Source organism: Tachypleus tridentatus, chromosome 13, assembly GCF_004210375.1.
Source record: "Tachypleus tridentatus isolate NWPU-2018 chromosome 13, ASM421037v1, whole genome shotgun sequence".
In the NCBI taxonomy this organism is placed as follows: Eukaryota; Metazoa; Arthropoda; class Merostomata; order Xiphosura; family Limulidae; genus Tachypleus; species Tachypleus tridentatus.
The window spans coordinates 256,749,439-256,770,370 of NC_134837.1; the positions used below are offsets into that span (position 1 = coordinate 256,749,439).

At 29.9% G+C, this 20,932-nt stretch overlaps 1 protein-coding gene across 7 annotated transcripts in view; it reads left to right on the plus strand.

The window, feature by feature from the left end:
• LOC143240158 (CLIP-associating protein 1-B-like) overlaps positions 1–20,372 on the plus strand; it is a 145,198-nt gene extending 124,826 nt beyond the window's left edge. For 5 of the 7 annotated variants that reach the window (XM_076482129.1, XM_076482131.1, XM_076482130.1 and 2 more), the window contains 6 exons: positions 699–822; positions 1,811–1,939; positions 4,625–4,762; positions 5,411–5,479; positions 7,543–7,659; positions 9,846–12,580. In XM_076482129.1, the coding sequence (XP_076338244.1) occupies positions 699–822; positions 1,811–1,939; positions 4,625–4,762; positions 5,411–5,479; positions 7,543–7,659; positions 9,846–9,935 (667 nt within the window). In that variant the 3' untranslated portion in view covers positions 9,936–12,580. Of the gene's footprint in view, positions 1–698; positions 823–1,810; positions 1,940–2,920; positions 2,945–4,624; positions 4,763–5,410; positions 5,480–7,542; positions 7,660–9,845; positions 12,581–16,807; positions 16,962–20,208 lie in introns of those variants that run through there. The other 2 variants (XR_013021596.1, XM_076482132.1) reach the window with 2 other exon arrangements.
• The last annotated feature ends 560 nt before the right edge of the window (positions 20,373–20,932 follow it).

A 20,932-nucleotide genomic window follows, 5' to 3' on the forward strand; every position in this document is an offset into this window, starting at 1 on the left:
AGAAATGAAATTATATGATTATGTAATTGATATTGTTTCTTAGTTGTATTGTATAGGTCCTATAACAGATTCCATAAATTTTATATCTTTTTAAGTTTTTTACTTGATTTATAAGTTTGCTTATGGAATTCTATTTTTAATAAATTAGTTGACTGTATTACCTTCCTGGCACATTAGTTGCATTGTATTACTGACTTGTAGAGCCACTGAAATAGATTATGTGTATATTATATTTTGTCAGTAAAAGGTTAGATCTTTAAAAACATAACTGTAAGGTGACTTAATATAACATAAAAACTGTTGAATGTATGTCAGTCAAGTAATTATATTCAACATCTCATGTGTTTAATGTCATACATAAACATTATAAACACTGTTTATTAAACGATTGCAATATTCGTTTACTTAGAAAGGCATCCTTCTTATATTTTCGTTGTGGTGATTCTGATAAGATAAATATTTTGATAAAAAAAACACCATGACTTTTAACAAGTTCATTTTATTTTCTTTGTTTTGTGCATTTTGACATCAGAAGAGAAGCTTGCAAAAAGAGTCACCCTGTAGTGATTATTTTTAAACCCTGCAAAAATTTATTTCGTTTTTGGTTACAAGAGAAGGCTTTAAGTATAATGAAATAACCATTTTTTTTAAATAATTTTTTAATAACTTTTACTTGTTTTTTTCTGGGGGGGAGACAGAAATGAACCAAGAAAACAGGCACTTACAAGACTGATATATTTAGCAAAAGAAGACCATCCTGGGTGGGAAGACCACTTCAGAAACATTCTTCGACTCTTGATTGCAACAATGACAGATGCAGATGTAAAGATGCTTATTTTGTCTGTTGTTTTTCAAATATAACAGTTCATTTTTATAAGCTTTTGGATGTTTAAAATAGTGTAGATGTCTGAAAATTTTAATTCAGGCATTAGAAGTGGAAATAAACAACTAACCGGCACATGTACAGTTTATGATATAAGTGTATGTATGACTTGCTTTTACAGGATAAGTTTTATACCCTACATTATGGCTTGTACTTTGGGGGTTCTTTTGATTAATGCAGCATTTTTTATTTTTCTTTGGACTTGTTTTGGATTTTCTGTTTTTAATGCAGTCATTCCTTTTGATTTGATTTTACTTGACTGTTCAGAAGTAATATTCTATATATACAGTTATTTGTTTACAGTGCTAGCAACATATTTCTACCATAGAGGATTGATGCACATGTACATACCAAAATATTACATACAGGTTGTTCTGTTTTACACCAAGAATAAATTATGAATATTTAAAAATGTAGTCTGTAATATTTTTTTAAATTTTGAAACCCAGTGAAATAAGTAACAGTACTATATGGGTCATTAATTAAATTCTTATGGCAATTACCAAGTTGTGGTGCACAATCTGCCTGTTATTATAAAACTACATAAGACAATCCACTAATTGTGTTTTTACTAAGATAAAAATTTAACAAATAAATAATACAAGAAAAGACAACATTTCCATTAAAAACAATTTAATCACTTATACATATCTACTGTTTTGGAAAAAAAAAGAGCTGTAAGCTTAGGTTATGCTGGGTTATACTAAAATGTAATCAAATAGAAGCAATAGTATGCATTGTTTAGGGTTATTAAAACAATACACAGTTTACCATAGTTCTATCCATAATTGCAAATCTATTATTGGGTACCTTGGCTTGCTAGGGTTTTTTGTTATATTTGTAATACTTTCATTAAACAGATTAAATTGCAAACTAATTGATAATCTGTTGTTTTTATAAAGTTTTAATAAATTTCTATTTTAATAGGGCTCAGTTCGAACTCTTGCTTTAAAAACACTTTGTGAACTTCTGAAAATGCAAGCACAAAGATTCCATGGTTATGGAGAATTAACAATTCTAAAGATCCTTGATGCTCATAAGGACCCAGAAAAAGAAGTATGATGAAGTCTTATAAACATTTTCATGTTTATTGTTGTTTCCTGATTAGGATTTTAACCAAATGACAGTTTTGATTTCTTAAGCAGGCATAACTGTGTTTTATTTAGGTCTGAATTTCAAAAGAAGCAAAAAACTTGATAGATTTTTATCACCCCTCACATGTTCCATTCATTTTTAAACCTTGCTGTAAATAGTATGTCCTTTATACTTTAGAAATTGGTTCATCAGTGCTTTTGTTATATGTTGTTAAATATACATGTACTTCACTGTCAGCTTTTAATGCACTCTATTCAAGGCTTAATGTTTTGGATGAAAGGAAACTTGTTTGGAAAAAAACTTTCATAAAATTGTATACATTTGTTGTCATACTATGAGTTAGAAAATTACTAAAAACTTCCCCAGAACTTATTTATAAGTTAATATAAGAATAAAGTATTAGTAGGTAAATAACAATACTCTATAAAACTAATCTAATATAAAGTTTAGATTTATTATTATGGAATAATAAGTTACTACAGATACAAATTTTGGTATTTTCACATGTTCCCTTTAGCCAAACTTTGGTTCAGAAACTTAAACATTAGTTTACACATGAAAATGTCAGAACCTTTTTGTTCCCTTGTAGTAGATCTAACCTTTTTTTTAAATGCAGTATTAATTTCAGATGGAAGCTCAAATTTAGTTTAAGGAATAGTTACATAAGAGTTTCATTTGGAATATTTTAAACTGCAACTCCACATACTGTTCACTCAAACAAATAACCAATTCTAAAACACATTAGTGGGTAAGTATTCCCTACATTCGATTATAAATGATACTGTGTTGAAGGTGGATGATGAAGTTCCAAATGAGGTTTCATGTCCTGAAGCCAAAAATAAACGATGAAATTATTAACATGAAATGTTTGATTTGTATCTTGAAAATAGGAAAGAATGATGAAAGTTGGATGTGATAGTATTTTTTGTGTGTGTATCTTAGGAAGGATGAAAAAACACAGAGTTCTGTGAGGAACATCTTGCTCTGTGTTGAATTAAGAGAAGACAGTGTAGTTATAGCAGGAAAGTAATCTTTTATGTTTTGGGAATCTAGAGAAGGTTTTAAGATTATACTTGTATTTCTTATAAGTATTCAGTTAATATCTTGAAAGTAAAATATTGTAAGAGTTTTTTCCAAGAGACTAATAGTACTGCACAAATCTATTATAATATACCGTTGCTTCCCAAGTTTCAGTTTGTTGTGCCTACGTAAGAAAACCAATTTTGAAAAAAATTATTTGTTGTCTGACTTTATTCGTTATTTTATTATCCCACACATTTAATTAATTTAAAACTTTAACCCAAAAGTAGCACACAACTATAAATGATTCAGTGCAGTAGTTTTTAAAATTTGTTTACAATATATCTAAATACAAGATTTGGAGATTTTCACATTACAAGCTTTTCATATAGATACTGTGTGGTGTTAACAGAACAAATGGAATTAACATCACTTTGATAGAGTCAGAGTGATGCTAAATGGAGTTTAAGAAAAATGACAATAAAAATTTGACTGTTTATCAAGTATTGTGAAATACACGTTGGATGTATGTAAGGAAACTTAGATCTATTATACCAGACAAGTAAAGAAACATGGAAGAAAACTCACCTAGAGAGGTGTTAGAAATCTAAAAATAAGTTGCTCATAAAACTGATGGAAATTATGAAAAAAAACCCTTGATGATACTAAGAATTTATACACTGATCAAGTTTCAAAAATGTAGAAATGTGGCCTTTGAGGAAGAGAAAGGTTTTATCATGTAAAGAACCTGGCTTTTAGAAAAAAAATGTACATCTCAGATTTTAGAACAATGGCACAAAGTAATTTGAACAGACTATGCACTATCAGGTTCTAATAAGCATGTACCTGTTTACTGAATAGTCAATAAGAGGGTGCAGGAGTATCAACAGTTCAACATGAACACAATATTTGGAGGTTGTGGGTGTTGTCCATCTTCACAATGTGTAACAAATACACATCATCATTATTTCATCATGCTGTACCCTTGAGAAAGAACCTAATTGGGCAGGCTTTCATTTTTCAAACTGCCAAGAAATAATAAACTTGTTCAGACAAAAAAATAAAACTTGGGAGATAATCAGAAAAAGAATGTTCACCACAAAGTTCAGACCTTAACTTTATAGAACAAGTCAGGCATTTGCCAGACTCCATCGTTGGAGTCATACCAGCTGTAGTGAAGAACACTTCCAACAACAACCTTAAGAAAAATGTAATCAGGTTACACCAGAGGCACAGATACAATACCACAAAGGTGCCAAGTTTTTATTGATACCAAACGTAGTAACATTAAACACTAAAGTATAATAATTTAAACTAATGTTTATTGTGATATGACTATTGTTGAGGTGTTCTAATAAAGTAGTAATGAAAATAAGAAAGTCATTTTGTTATATTTTATAGAAAAGCCTCACCCTAATGTTCCAAGCTTGAAATAAAATGAACTTGAATTGGGAGGAAATAAATTTGTTTTTAGTCTCAAGACTTTAGTTGTAAGTGTAGAAGAAAAAATAGGTGTTAATATAGCTTTATCTTGTGATATGGTAGTAAAAAATTAATAATGGGGTCTTATGCATCGTAAGTGTTTAGAAAAACAGGACTGGTTGTGATGTGGATGTTATGTTTCAGGTTCAGAGAACAGCTGAAATGTGTTCAGAGGTGGCAGCTACAGTCCTACCAGCAGAGTTGTGTGTACGAACTCTGTGTCCAATGATAAAAAATGGTGAATATCCTTCAAATCATGCTGCTATCAAGATGCTCACCAAGGTAACCACAAAAAACATTGTGAATCAATGATGGTGTTTAGAAAAATGTGACAAAGATAAAAATTTGTTATTATGGTAAAATTTAACTATGTTTATCGATATACTTTTAAAAATAGTAACTTTTATACTGTACGTGTATGTGGGCTAAATCTAATTTTAAATCTAAGCCTAAAAATTGATCAAACTTGATTTCTTGCACATTATGCAAGTTCCATAATGTAACTAAACTACAAATTAACCCACCAGTTATTTCTAGCAAGTCATTACTGTATTTTCTCACGTTCTTATTATATGTGTAGTAATATATATCACCATAAACATTTACTGAACTTAAAGTGTAAGCATATTATAAAAGTACAGTTTTACTAGGCTTTGTTTATATCAAATGTCTTGAGATTTTTTAAAATTTAATCAATATTGAAATTGAAAACTATTTTAAACTTTTCATATTTTTTACAAGATTTTTGAAACTGTGTACTAGGTTGGTTGAATTATATTTTCAGTTCAGAGAATCGAGGACCAACATATAGTTTAAGTTAATACTTAATGTTTATGACAGATTATTTCATAAGCTATAGATCTGTTCTGATGCAGTGTATGTTTTTTATTCTAAAGGTAATCACTGTGTATGCATGTATTTTTATTATAGTTGGTTGAGCAACAGCAGAAGAATATAATATTGCAGCTGTTACCCAATATGATGCCTGCACTTGTACAGGTAATGCACTTATTTATATAGACCATGTGATGTACCCAAAAGCTGCATCTTGACATAGAAAAAATACCAAATTTTAGTCAAAACAAATTCTGGACTGCATTCTTTGTTGATATAAGTGAACAGTTTTCTAAACAAACTCAAATCCTAGCCATGTCAGTTTAGCATGACACCTCACGGGAGTCATTATGTCACTTTCATTTTAGTGATAAGTTAGCAAACGTTTTGCTCAACACTCTAATGTTATGTTCTCTGTAGCACCATCTGTGTGACAAACTTTTTATCATTTGTCTTTTTAAGAGTTTGAAAAAATAAATATGTATGGCTATTTTAATCCTTTTGGATTAGATTGGTCACAATGCACATTGCAACCTTTTGTAGGGTTACATTCAAAATTTAATTAAACTACCTAATTTTCAATGTATACAAATAGGGTTGGCATCAAAACATAACTAATAAATGAGATTTTAATGTTATATATATTTTTTTAAGTTTTAATTTTATAAGAGAAAACTTTTTCAAATCCTCAATCTCCCCTAATATGATGATTACATTTGCTCTCTGGGTCTTCCCTCTTTTCTAATTTATTCACCACTTCTTTAAGAAGTATGAACTTTAATGAAAATTACTTAATATTATATTGCCTTACTCAGGCAAATTACAATTTTTATAGCCTTCAATCATACTTATTTAGGGAGCCATAAACTAGAAAAACAGTTTTCTGTTACCATGCCCACTTGTCATATTCTCTCTCTTTCACAAGTTTATAACCAGTAGGCCAAGGTTTTAGTGCATCAAATAATGCATTATATTACCTTGTTTTATGTATACAAAATTATTTATTTCACTTCTAGTTCAAACTTCATACCCACAAGAAGTACACCAATGAGCTTAGTTGAATTTTTATTGGCTCTTGTGGCATAGTTTGAAAGAAAAATGTAATAGTTATAAAACATTGTCTGTACTTTATGTGTTATTATTCTGTGTTTTTTGGTGCATTATTTAAAGTAGAATTAAGTTTCATTAAGGGCAAAAAAAGGAAGTATCAGATAAGTACCATATTTATTATTTTTCATGTGTATTCTGTATTTATTATAATCAAAGTAACTAAAATGTAAAAATTAGAAATATTGTTGGTTAGATGAAGAAAAATAAAGAATAATAGTGATAAAGCTTTTTCACAAAGTATGCTTGTGAGCAGCTTGTGCTTTATGTAATTCTATGTGGTAATGTGAGTTTGAAGATTCAACAAGTGATTTACAATTTGTATGGCAGGATTATTATTTAAAAACAATTCAAAGGGAAATAAATAATAAAATTGAAGTATAAACAGTTGTATACTGTTACAAGGTTCAATCCATTTAAGATAAACTATTGTAATTTCCTATTACAATTTACAATCATTCCAAAAAAGAAGAAAGGGTAACTCAGGATTATTTTCTATCTTCTGTATGGTTAAACTGACCAACCCTGTACACAGATTTAGTATAGAAAATAACTGAAAAAATAAAGTTTTTATCAAAAAAAATTTGATATTTATTTAGGAGGTTATAGATGCTATGAAATGAAATTTTAAAATGTTTTAGATGAAGAAAAGTATCTTTAATCTTAACATAAAAATTATTTTGCACTCAGAGCAGTCAACACTCTGACACTTTGTAATTATGGGCAAAGCTTTAGTACAAATAATTAATTAAAATTGTTCATTTACTGTCAACAAAAGATTTTTACTGACAGCTCGACAAATTTAATGAAGTCACATTAACTACTTTCAGAGTCATAGTATTTATACCATTATGGTTTCATTTTGGATATTGGGTCATGTAAACTACATCAGCTGATTACAATAGGGTTAAAAGAGTTTAACATTTTAGCTTTAATTGGAATTTGATGCAAAACTTTTGTTCATAAAAACAAAACAAACTTTATAGCATGATAAAAAGAACACCAAAAAGATGATTCTTTAAAAAATGAATTTCAGTTGTCATGAAGAAATCTAAATTTTTCCAATGATTTGAGTTTGATGAGAAACAAGTTATGTCAGGAGTTCAGTTTCTTATTTTCAGGCATATGACAACACAGAAAGCTCTGTGAGAAAGGCAGCTGTGTTTTGTATGGTAGCTATACACAGTGTAGTGAGTGATTCCATGAAGCCATATCTGTCATCACTTAATGGAAGTAAGGTAAGTTGTTATGTTGCTCTGTGCCAATGTTTTTAAGATAAACTATAAGGAATGTAAGTTTAGAAAAGTATTTAAACATTTCTTTTCTTTATAGAATCTTAAAATTCTTTGAAGAGATCACTATATGAGACATTTTAAACAAAGTACACCAGACACAATGTAAAGTAAAATATAAAGTGTTGGTTAGGATTGAGACTTTAAAGTATCATTCTCAGTTTGATTGTATTTTTGTTGTTGTTGTTAGATTCATAAATATAATTTTCTAAGTGAACACTAACCTACACAGTGGTATAATATTTATAAGGATATTTTATTTCAGTATATACAAGGTATTTCATTATTCTAGTACTTGCTGTAAAGCTTCCTTGTCTCAGCAAAAAATCTAAAGACATACAATGGTAAAATTAACGTTTTAATACCTGTTGTTCACAGAACACAGATAATCCATTATTTAGCTTTGTACTTAACAACATACAAACTAATCTGTGTAAAATTGTTAATGCAGACAAATTCTTTATTAACCTTGTCATCACATGTCAAAGGCCATGTCATCATGTTTATTGACTTACATTAAAAATTTTATTTAATGGCCATTTTATGATTTTTAGCATTAGGTATTAGTTATTTTATTCATTTTAAAGTAAATATTAAAAAACACATAAATATTGATTTTTGTGAGTCATTGTGGTATGTTTAAATGCAGCACTAACTCGAATTTGGTGGTTGTGATGTCCAAATATAGTCTATAGTTTTGTATGAATTAGAAACTCAAATTGCCAATATTAACAAGCTATAATATTAAAAAAGAACACTTTTTTTTTCTGTTTGCTGAGATATTGCTAGGCTTGCTGAATGATCAAACATAGTAGCCCCACCCACCTCTTTCCAATTTTAGAAACACTTCCTAATGTACACTTGCTTCTGTGAATGACTTGAATAACCATTTGAAAGCTTTGAATGTCCCCCTACTGGCATTGTAGAATTATTAGGGTTTCATTTCATTCTTTTTGTATTAGATTTGAAGCTGGTAAGTTAAATCTTGAAATTTCATTTTTTTTTATCCAAATACAGCTTAGTTACTAGTTTTGATAAATTATAGTGGAATTTGTTGGTATTGATATACTAATTTATGATTTTTGGTTATTTCAAAAAAATAACTGTTTCACATTCTACATGTATGAACTTTGATAGAACTTAGAAATGTGTGGCAAAAAGTAAATGTACAAAGTTTGTAACTGGAAGAGATAATTCTTTATTTACTGTTTTATGTTTTCAGAAAAGTAAGTTAAGGAACTTGTTTGTAAATAATAATAATGTATTATAACTTAAATATGACTATTTTACAAAATACTAGTCCACTAAAACATAAACAAGACAGGTCACTTTGTAAAGACAAGTTTTATATTCTTGAATACACGTATAATAACATGAATGCATGTACACCACAGCATTGCAACTTCTGTAATGTTAGTTAGATATGGCTGGAAGATCAATATAATAAACATATATATAAATGTATAACTTTAGGAAATGTTAACTATTTAGGCTAAACATTTGTGTTATAATTTATATCTATTCTAAAACAAAAAAAAACCTAAGTTATATTTATTTTCATATTTTTTTATAATTAAAGGAGTGGTCAAATTGACAAAACCAATACAGAGATATGATTGTAAAAATAATAGATAAAATATAAATTTTTTTCTAAAAAAAAGGTTTGATAACTATCTGGATGTTATAAAGATTGTGTGTGTGAAACATAAAAAGTTTCCAATGCATAAACGTATTTTTAATTTTAAAATCAAAATTATTTGGCATATAGATAGTCAGTATATGAAAAGAAAAAAAGGCATAAGTAACCCGTTACTCAAAGAGAAACAACTTAAACTTAATTAGAAAAAAAAGTGATATTTTTCATACAAAAGCCCTGTAATTTGTACTGGTACTGTAAAACTTCTTGAAGGTACGCTTACCAAATGGTTATGAGCCCATTCTGAAAGAGTTAAACATACTTGTGATCCATATTTTACAACTTATTGCTGCTATTTGTAATGTGCCTGAATGTAATTTTTACTGATACATATATTTTGTAAATTTTGGTTCAGTTAAAAATACCCCTTTTTTTTGCAGAACCAGATTACTATATTCAGATATGTTAAAATTTAATCATTGTTTTACATTTTCAGATGAAACTATTGAATTTGTACATCAAACGTAATCAAAGTAGCGGCAGAAGCACTCCAGGATCTCCTGCTTCCTCTGCCACATTCCAGTAGTTACTTAATATTATATATTTTTTCTTCTCCAGTCTTAAGCTTCAATATTTGTTTTATGCATCTGTGATTTTTAAGAAAGGTCGCAAAAGTCGCCAGTGGTTTCATATGTATATAAATTTTTTTTCCTTCCTTTTCTTGTAAAATATGCAATAGAAAAAACCTAAACAGTCAACACAAATAATGCTTGCCAGTGTCAAAGTGAATGGATTTGTATGTGTGTGTGTGTTATTTTTCATATGAATAATATTTTCGTCTGTCAAAAATATTCCACTATTATTATAAGGCCTTATTATTAACTTGTGATGAGAGATGTTAGTGACTGGCATTTCTGTATTTTGTTCGCATTTCAAGATTATGTAATTAACTGAAAAATACGAGTTAATGACTCTAAAGATTTTTTCTATTTCATGCTTTTAAATTGATTTTTGATTTAATATATTGATTATATTGTACATTTAATTGTTTGTTGAACCTTTTTTAATGTGATACTGTAACATGCAGTAAAGCATTTTTGCTTATTCTAAAGAAACTTATAAAACAAAATAACTTTTTATCCTACATTTATTTGGTAAATATGAATCTTTTATCTTAATATAGTAATATAATGATAAAAGAATTGGTGAGATTAATTTTATGGAGGGTGACTTAGTTTTTCTTATATAAATACTTAAAACCAACTCAAAATTTAAAAATTAATTCATATTTAATTAATTACATAATTTTTTGACAATAGTTATTTGTCAAAAAAGAAACAAATGTACATTAATGTTTTTAAGCTATAATATTCTACCTGTTATTATGTTCCTAAAATAAAAATATGATATTTTGATTATATTCAGTGTTGATTAATCATACATTCAGAAACACTTTGATAAATGGTTTTAAGATAAGTTCTTTTGATGAGAGCATTTTTTAAAATTTAAAATATTTCAAATCTCCAGTTTCTCTAAGTCATGAAACAAATTATAATATTAATATTATTATGATTTCAAAAGTTGTATTGATTAATTAATGAAATGGACATGCAGTTGTTGGTGTCATTACTTGTAATGTTAAGATGTTCATGCATTTTTTCGTTATTTCCATTAGGAAATTCTCCTAAAAAATCAATACTTTCTTCAAGTAGTTATATAATTATATCTTCTAAAGAGTATTTAAAATGTATAATGTGTATTTTAAATTTTATTAACTTTTATTGATTGATTAGTCATGATCCTCTTGAGTAGATACAATCATTTGGTCATTAACCTATCAAATACTCATAAAAATCCAACTAATAATGAATAATTAATTGCAAAAAAAAAAAAAATACTTTCTGTTTAACTCACAATTATGATGTAATTTTATGTAGAAATTTAGACTGTTTTAATTATATCTAAAGCTTAAATGATTGTTTAAAATGGTGATGTTAGTACCTAAACAAGGTACTGCTACCAGTGTAAATCCTTAAGTAGATTTATTATCTTATCAGGTTAGTATGTAAGAACTGTGCATACCCACAATGGAGTATGAAACACTGAACTCTCTAAAAAGTAAGAAATAGTCTTTTTATAGTTAAAAAATTTTAAGCTTTTACATTCATGTATAGTTTGAATATTTGTTACAATTTTATCTTGTACTTATGTGAAAGATACAAAAAACGTATGTGTAGCTTTTCACAGTGTCATCTGAAAGTGAATTAAATATTGGAATAATTAGAAGTGCTTTTCTTTTCTCAAAAATATTTTAATGGAGAAGAAAATCTCATTTGGACAGGAAGAGAAGGTTTAGTTGAAGCACATTTTGTCATGTGTATTACTTTAAATACTAAATACAGGTTTGTTTACAGTGTGCAAGAGAAGTTAAAACCTTATTAACTGCCCACTGGCTCAGCAATAAGTCTACAGGCTTACAACAGTACAAATCTGGTTTTGATACGTTTGGTAGGTAAAGCCAAGATAATCCATTCTGTAGCTAGTTACTTAACAACAACCATACCAAATCTGCATTTTAGTTTGTAATATTAACTAGTCATGCAGTTTTGTACAGTATGTTTTTATGTTTGTTTTCAGGCTAAAGAAACTGTGTGGATAAACAATTATAAAAATCTTGATATGTATTTTACTTTGTTTCTTAAGTTGATTAAATAGAACAACTGATTTACTCAGTTACAACATCAAAAAACTTGAGGAATTTTTTTGAAATAAAATTATAATTTACTAAATCATTTAGTACTTGCAATATCACCTAAATCATCTGACTTGAGTTGTCGTAGTGGCACTTAGCATTAACAATGTCATTTGCTACTTTCCTGTAAATTAAGTGCAAAAAAAAGTTATGGGGTTTTGGCTGTTAGTAAAAATCTTGTACTATCTGAAAAGAACATTCCAGAATTTGAGAAGGTCCTGTTGTTAAAGTATGTAATTCCCCAAATATTTTTCAAGATTAATATTGTCTGTATCAGTTTCCTGTAAAATCATGCTAGTGGACAGTATCCCTGATTGTAAATTGGAGGGTTCATATCCTGGTTCTAAACAAAAATCACTCTATACACTTTGGGTCCTTGTGTATATTAAAAGAACGACTTTCAAATCCCACTCTTCAGTTAGAGTAGCCCAAGAGCTGGAGATGTGTGTTACTGACTTCCATCTAGTTTTTTTTTTTTTTTAAATAAGGGTAACTAGCACAGATAGCCACTGTGTAACTTTGTGTTCAATACCCGAAATGAAATGTGAGGAATTTTTCAATATTGTAAAACCTGATTAATCTATAACAGCAGTCAACTTGAAATTGGAAACTGCTTTACGAATTAGGTTTTTACATAAATCACAAAAGTTCCTTTCTTTTCTTACCCTAGCATTGAATCAAATATTCTGAATATTTCCACATTTATTGTAGGTTTTAATTCAGAAAGAGCTTATTTGAGTAGAATTATCATTTCTGCAGACCAAGCATTTTGTAGCAATTGAGTTAAAATGTTTTCTTTGTAGTCTTATATAAACATCTAACTTAGCTGGTGTGATGAAAAGTTACTTGTCTGTATGTATGTGAGTACTATGAGCCAATTTTTGATAGATTCTGTGTGTTATTTAAGCAGTAAATGGGCTACTTGTACTCTACCCATACATTATATTCTGTGTAGTGTAAAATCCATTCGTGGAATAAAAGTTTGTGGCATGGTACAGGTTATCAAATGTATTGTATTCTTCACTTTTATACTGGAGTAAAATAATCTAAATTTCACAATTATGGCAGATTCTCAATATTTTTTTAATAAGTAGTTCTATAAGAATAATCAAGAAAAATCATTTGAGAATTGAGCCAAAAAAAAGTTTATTTTTTATTATTATGTTTTTATAGTTTTGGAAATTAATTTTTTTTTCTGAATTTATCATAAGGGTTATTGAACTTTATAAATTTGAAATTGAAAACACTGTTGTTTTCTTTGGTGTCTCTCTGTATGTATGTTGTTTTATATTAAAATTTATGATTCTGGCCCCCCAAACTTTTAAAGTGTTACACAAGATCAAAAAACATAAGGTTCTTTTCCATCAAATGTTATTAGACTATACTGCTTTAAAATTAAATTAATTTAGCTACATGCAAGCCCACAAGTCTCACCATTAAAAGGTTGTTAGTGATTTATCCCATTATGATTCATTAGTATCCAGATGTCTCATATCATAATTTAAAATGGTTCCTAACCCTCATTTTATTCTAAGATGGTTTTGCCACCTAGATTTTCCAACTACGATGCTGTGTCGGTTATTTCTTTTCTACTCCAGACAACCAAATCCAATATACAAATATTCATTAAATCTTTTCACTTGGACAGTGCAGATGGAAATTGGTTTCTAGAAATTACTGTTTTGGTGAAATTTCACAGGAATTCTGTTGTGTACAGAGAATGTATTGGTTAGACAGTTTCATTAGTTGTTTTCTAATTATTTTTTTTGCATTTCTTATTAAGCAATTCAGAAAATACTGTCTAAAATGTTTCACCACATATAGTCAAAAACTTTCATTTTGATTACCTATTAATGGGTTTAGATGCTTAATATAATCTTATATGTAAAAACCATTTGAAGTGTATTGTAAAGTTTTAATATATTGGAACGATGGCAGTATTTAACATGTAAATGAAGTAATAATTAATTTTTATTTTATATTTTATCATAATGAGTAAACTGTATGGATGAAACAAATGAAAAGTGGCCAAATTTCTGTACTGTGTATCTTAAATCTTTGATTTCATACAATGGTAAACTGTTATAGTATTTTTGAATAAAATTAATTTTCCAAAAAGTACCAGACAGGTAAACAGTAACAAGGAGAAACAAGGAGATGTTCAGTATTTGATAATTTGACTGAATCATAAATTACATTATAAATAAACAGATTGGGCACATCTAAATAAACAGTGTGGATACCTCCATAAACAAGTAGACATGTGCCTTGACTAGAACAATAAATAGCATGTTAGCTTTCCATTTCTTAAGGTGAATCTCTGCCAAATTAGTAATGACAAAAACAAAGTAGACTTGAAATATATATGCAAAAACGGCTCGTTTGGGTTGAGAAAATATTTTACACAGAAGAGCAAACAATGTTTTGACCTTCTTCGGTCATCGTCAGGTTCACAAAGAAAGAGGTAACTGACCGGAAGCTGACCACATGTTTGAAAGGAGTTGTGCAACTGAGTGTCGGAACGTAGAGGGCGGTGTTAGATGTTTGAATATATAATTTTATTTTATTACATTAATATAGGTATAAAGGTGTTCCTTTGTATTGGTTTATTTTGGGTTTAAGTTGTATAAGTAAGGCTTCTTTAATTTTGTGTTTGTTTATGTTTGTTTCTTTATTTAGTATTTGAATGTTTTCAATGGTTATGTTGTGTTTATTTGACTTGCAATGTTCAAAAACGTGTGAAGGTGACTTTTTATGTTCTTTGAATCTGGTTTCCATTTTTCTACTTGTTTCTCCAGTATAGAAGTCGTGGCAGTTATCACATTGTATTTTATAAATAATGTTGGTGTGGTGTTTGTCAGTGTAGTTTTTACATAGTATAGACCTCAGTTTTGTTCCTGGTTTTTGAATACATTTGGTATTAACTGGAATGTCATATTTTGTTACTAGTTTTTGCCAAATGTTGGTTATTTGTCTGCTGATGTCAGGAATATATGGTATGCAGCAGTATATGGTTTCGTGATTTTTTGATTCGTGAGATATATTTACTTTTGTTGGTTGATTTTGCTTTCTGTCTAGGTGTGTGCGTATAATGTTTTCTACGGTTTGTGGAGGAAACTTATTGATCTTGATGAAGTATTGTTTTATTTTGTCTAATTCATCATTAATTTTATCTGGTGAGCATAGTTTTATGGCTGTGTTTATTTGGTTTCTTAGTATGTTGAGTTTTTGCTTTGTTTCATGTGCTGAGTCCCAAGGAATGTATAGTCCAGTATGGGTGATTTTTCGGTAATTTCTGTTTTGAATTGTGTGTCGGTTCTTGTAATTTTGAGGTTAAGAAATGATATTTGATTGCTTTCTTCCTGTTCACATGTAAAGTTAATGTTGGGATGTATAGAGTTAATGTCATTGAAAAAATTAAGAATGTGTTCTGTAGATTTGAATCCTGCAACAGTATCATCTACATATCTGTACCAGTATAGTGGTGGATGTAATGCTGTGTTAATTGCTTGTGTTTCAACTTGTGTCATAAAAATATTGGCTAGAACTAGTAATACTGGGTTGCCCATGCTTAGGCCATTTGTTTGTATATAGTTTTGGTTGTTGAATATGAAGATTGTCTTTATCGTGGTGAATTCTATGAGGGTTGCTAATTGGTTACTGGGAATGTCTGTAGTTGGGTTAGGGTCTAGGATATAGAGTTCTAAGGCTATCTTGCAGGCTTCAGTGGTTGGAACTTCTGTAAATAGGGATATAATATCGAAACTGGCCATTAAGGCTTTATGATTAAGTTGATTTAGATTAGACTTGAAATTAAAAGAGCTTTGATGAATGAGCTGGCTGATGTTACATATTTGGAGAATACCCATGCTATGTATTTACCAAGATTGTAATTAAACGATTCATATGTGGACATTATTGGTCGTAATGGACAATCTGGTTTATGAGGTTTGGGGATGCCGTATATTTGTGGTGTGCATGAGTCAGTTTTACGTAGGTAGGAATAAAGTGTTTGTGAAATTGTGTTGGCTTTTTTCATCTGTAGTTGTAATTTGTTCAGTTGTGTCTCGTGTGTCTTTGTTGGATTTGTGTGTATTGATTTAAATTTGTTCGTGTCTGATAGGATGTTCTTCATTTTTTGGATGTATTCATTTGTGTTCATTATGACTGTAGCATTACCTTTATCTGCTTTTAGAATTTTTATGTTTTTGTCTTGTTTTAGGTTTTTAATGGAATTAATGTCTCTTTTTGTAAGGTTGTTTTTTAGTTTTCTGTTTTGTGAGAATTAATTCTTTGAAAAATTCTTTGAAAAATCGTTTAAGATGTTGTTTTAGGTGTTTCTGGAAAAAATAAATTTGTAATTTTACCTGGGAAGTTTGGTTGTTGGATGTCAATAAAATTATCTAAGTTGTCTTCTTTCTGTTGGTTGTTTTTGGTTGTTTCTTTGTTTTGTTTTCTGTAGAAAGTATCACAAGTCTCCTGGCTAGATCTTCTAAACATGTTTTGATTTCTATGGTTGGAATGTACCTAGGTGCTATTGCAAAGTTGAGTCCTTTGTTCGCTCTTCTATGTAAAATATTTTCTCAACCCAAACGAGTTGTTTTTGCATATATATTTCTCTACAAGTGGGTTTTCTCGACATCACTAAAGTAGACCTGAACAAAGTGTGCTGAAGTCAATAATGTAAACTTGCTTTCTTTATCCAGTGTATGACATTACCTTGTGACCTGTGTTTCCTGATTGCACTGTTTGGCTGTCAGTCTCATTCAACCCACTTTCTATATACAATACTGAAACATCCTTGTGAGCAGGAGAAACGTCACCTACTAGAGAATAAAGGGTGTGACAACTATAAATAAGGTAACGTTAGCAAGTCTGAATCTTGTATTACTGCCATGACAATGTGGATATCAAATAATCAATAATTTGAAATAATTCTATGTTACCTAGAAGGTGCAAAACCCATGATATGCCAGCTTATCATACTCATTAAAACATCTTTTTTTGCCCTATGCATGTGAGTGGTTGTAACGTTTGGTTTTTCAGTTTTAAACCATAGCTATCATGCCCCAACTGGCCAACACTGTTGTTTTTGCTTAGTAACACTATGACTTTTAGCTAACATAAAATTGTATTTTCTTCCAACTAAGGTGCTATAGTTCATTGTAAACTTGAAAACAGCTTCAAGAATGTTTCATATTGGTGTACAAGTAAAAACCCAGATATTATCTCATTTGGTCCAGCATGGCCAGGCAGATAAGGCACTCAACTCATAATCCAAGGGTCATGGGTTTCTATCCCCATCACACCAAACATGCTCACCCTTTCAACCATGGGAGCATTATAATGTGATGGTCAATCCCACTATTTGTTGGTAAAAGAGTAGCCCAAGAGTTGTTGATGACTAACTGCCTTCCCTCTAGTCTTGCACTGCAAAATTAGGGACAGTTAACACAGATAGCCCTCATGTAGCTTTGCTAGAAATTCAAAACAAACCAGACCAAATTATCTCATTTACCTAGTTATGTTGATAAAGTTCGTAATACATGAAACTGTAGTACCTCACTGATCATATCATGTGAGCTATGTTCTGTATTTATTTGGTGGGTAACCTTTGTCTTGAAATATCTGCCCTTCTGAATTCTATAAACAACATCATTGATTCTATTCAGTTCTTCTCAACATCTGCTTGACACGGAAGTTTGACCTCTCTTGCCATAAAGATTGTTTAGCTATATCATATCACTTCAGTGAAATTCAGTTGTATCTCCAATGTCATCATAGTGATGCTTAATTTGTAATTAGTTAACTTAAATCTTCTTCTAGATAAACCCACGTATGATTTTCCTTCCTTATTATCTTTATATTCTGTGCAAGATGCACAAAAGGATGTTGTCCTGGACTTACTTTTATTCCAAGCATCTGACATTTCTGAAACAAGGCTGATTCAAAGTTCCATCCCTGATTTGATTAAAGTTCTACAGACACTTGAAACCTAGAAATAAATTTTTTGATGAGTTTCTTTGTTAAAGTTTTAGCTTCGTGGTTCAGAACAACACAAGTTTCTTGATATTTGGTCATATAACCTGTCACAACTATCACTTATTTATTCCCACTGTTACTCTGTAACAGAGGACCATGCACCTTGATACCAACTCTTTCAAATGATGCTCAAACAAAATTCTGTTGTACTTGCTCATTCTTTTCTTTTGTAGACCATTTCTCCCATCATACTCATGAGTTACACCCATTTTTACATATCCCCAGTACCCAACTGAATAGCAGTATTCTATTACTTTTTTAACACCTGAGTATCCAGCTATTGGAAGGTTGAGGAATTTATGGAGTGCTTTGAAATGTAGGCTGTGGAAGTAGCAACTGTGGTACCTGTTTTTGTCTTCTGACATCTTCCTATTCCTAATATAACAAGCCCTCTTGTAGGCATTGTGAATCTCTTACTTCTTCAATAAATTTTTGAAAGTGATCTATAGAGAATCTGTATGCAATGAGTTTTTTGTACTGTTCTTGATCCATTGTGTAATTGGTATCAAGCTTGTATCTTTTGCCTGTTAAGTTTTGAACAACTTTAGTCCATCATTATTTGTGAGTGCCTCATCTTGGCTATATGCTGTTGTACTTTATGTTGGTTTACTTTACTACCTTATGCCTTCATATTTTCACAAAGTTTATGCCCTTCATTAATACATGGTTGTGGGAAAATGTGCCAACATTTTCACGGTTCTGTCCAAGATAAGGCAGGATGTTAAAGTTATACTGGCTTCATCTGACCTTTCCAACTGTAAAAATTTAACAGCCACTTTCATGCCACATGATCTATATAGAGAATAAACCTTTTTACACATCGATAATAATCAAGTTTACTTAAGGCTCGAACAACACTTAATAGATCTTCTCAAGTTGTACAATACCTTCTTTCTGTATCATTAAATGTTTTGTTATAGTAGGAATTACTTTTTTTTTCTGTATTGTATCTGTTGGATATGTCTGCTGCAAATCATCTCATATGGAAGTTTGCTTAATGTTGTTATAAACATGGGCAGCAGCATGAATATATTATTCATTATTTCACATGTTCACTCGGAAATTATCTCAAATAGAACCTAATAAACCTCTCATGTTACCTTTCCTTTTGTTCCTCAATCGGGCAACGTTGTTGAACTAGCCAGTAAATTGTGGAATAGAATTTGATGATGGCATTTTCAGCTAAGTTTCCAGGAAGGTCCATCAATCACATATGTCATAGCAGTCGTGGTAACAAGTGTATATCAAATACTTTCTCCAATTCCATACAATAAAGTAAATGGTTTTAGTTTGGAATTCTTGGAAAATGTAGAAAAAAAAAAGTGTAGCACAATTAATCCTTGCATTTACTAATTCATTTCCCAAATGTTTTACACTCTCATTGGCATTGTTTTCCACCTCATTTATTTTTGTTTTCGTACGTCGTCAATTTTATCATTACAGCCATTCTGTATTTTGGAGATGTATTTCTGTACTTCCTCTGTATATCTTCAATTACTTTGCTAACATTTTTTTCAGTCAGATTTATTTCTGTTCTCAATTTTTCATGTTGTGTCTATCTATTTTAAAAACCCTTCTCTTTCGCCTTTGTATATTGTGTCTCTTTGTTCTTGACTTCTTTAAAACTGTTTTGTATTTTTAGCAAACTTTCAATCTCGAGTTATGATTGTGTTATCATCTTGAAAAAATTAAAGTTTATTTACCTTTGAAACCAGTGTTGTAACATGTTCTGTTACTGGCTGGATTGATAACAAACACACCGGCTGATTGGATCGTAGGAAAACAGATACAGTAGCTCTAAGTGTATACGTCACTAACGGATACTGAACTACTAAACTCATTAACTTAATAGTCTACAAAATGTAATATATATATTATTGTCTTATTTATACATACAAAACGCTTAATTTCATTAGCGTTATAGACGCTTCGGCATCATTAAGAAATAGTGTGCTCCCTCTATCGTGACAAAGTATCAAAGTTAAGTCCAGATCATTTAGATGTTCTTATAAATTTTTGTCACATTTGATATCCAATCATATATGAAATCTTTATTTGTCATCAGGTTTTTCATCATGGCCAAGACTTTAGGTTTCAGGCTATCATTATACTCAAGGTCCGGACACCCTACAAGCTCTTTTGCTAAGAAGAAAGCCTGTCTACATTTCCGGCTGGTCGTTATTCTACAGTTACAATTTTCCAACATTGTAATACAATGAGAGATTGTTCATTCTAGTTCTTTAAAGATCATAAACAATTTAACAGTTTGTGATCTACCACAAAGTTGAATTCATAGTCATAAAAAATAATGGTTTAAAAGGCTGAGTAAATGCTATTAATCTGAGTAGTTTTTTGTTGTTTTATTTTATTCGATAGCATATGTGCTTCATAGAAATGAAAATATAGCTCTTACATGCTAAAACAAACTCCACGTTGTTTTACACTTAATATATCATTACTCTGCCTTCACTGGCTTCTATATCCACGGTACGTGGGGCTTCTCTCCTCAAATAAACTAAATTTTAGAGCGCCAACGAACATTTTTAGGAACGGAATAACTGTCTAGAGTTTACAGCCCTCTTTGGTTAATGTTAATACAATTTTTACCACAAAATATCTATAATATAATACGACGTAATTCCAAGAAAGCTTTGGTCTTTTTTTTTTATTTGTCTTATTTGTAGGTTTGGGTCAATTTAGCATCTAATACTTCTTCGAATGTTAGCAGGATCTATAGACACACTGTTCCCATTCATGAAATATCGATTTCTATTTCAATCCTGTTTCAT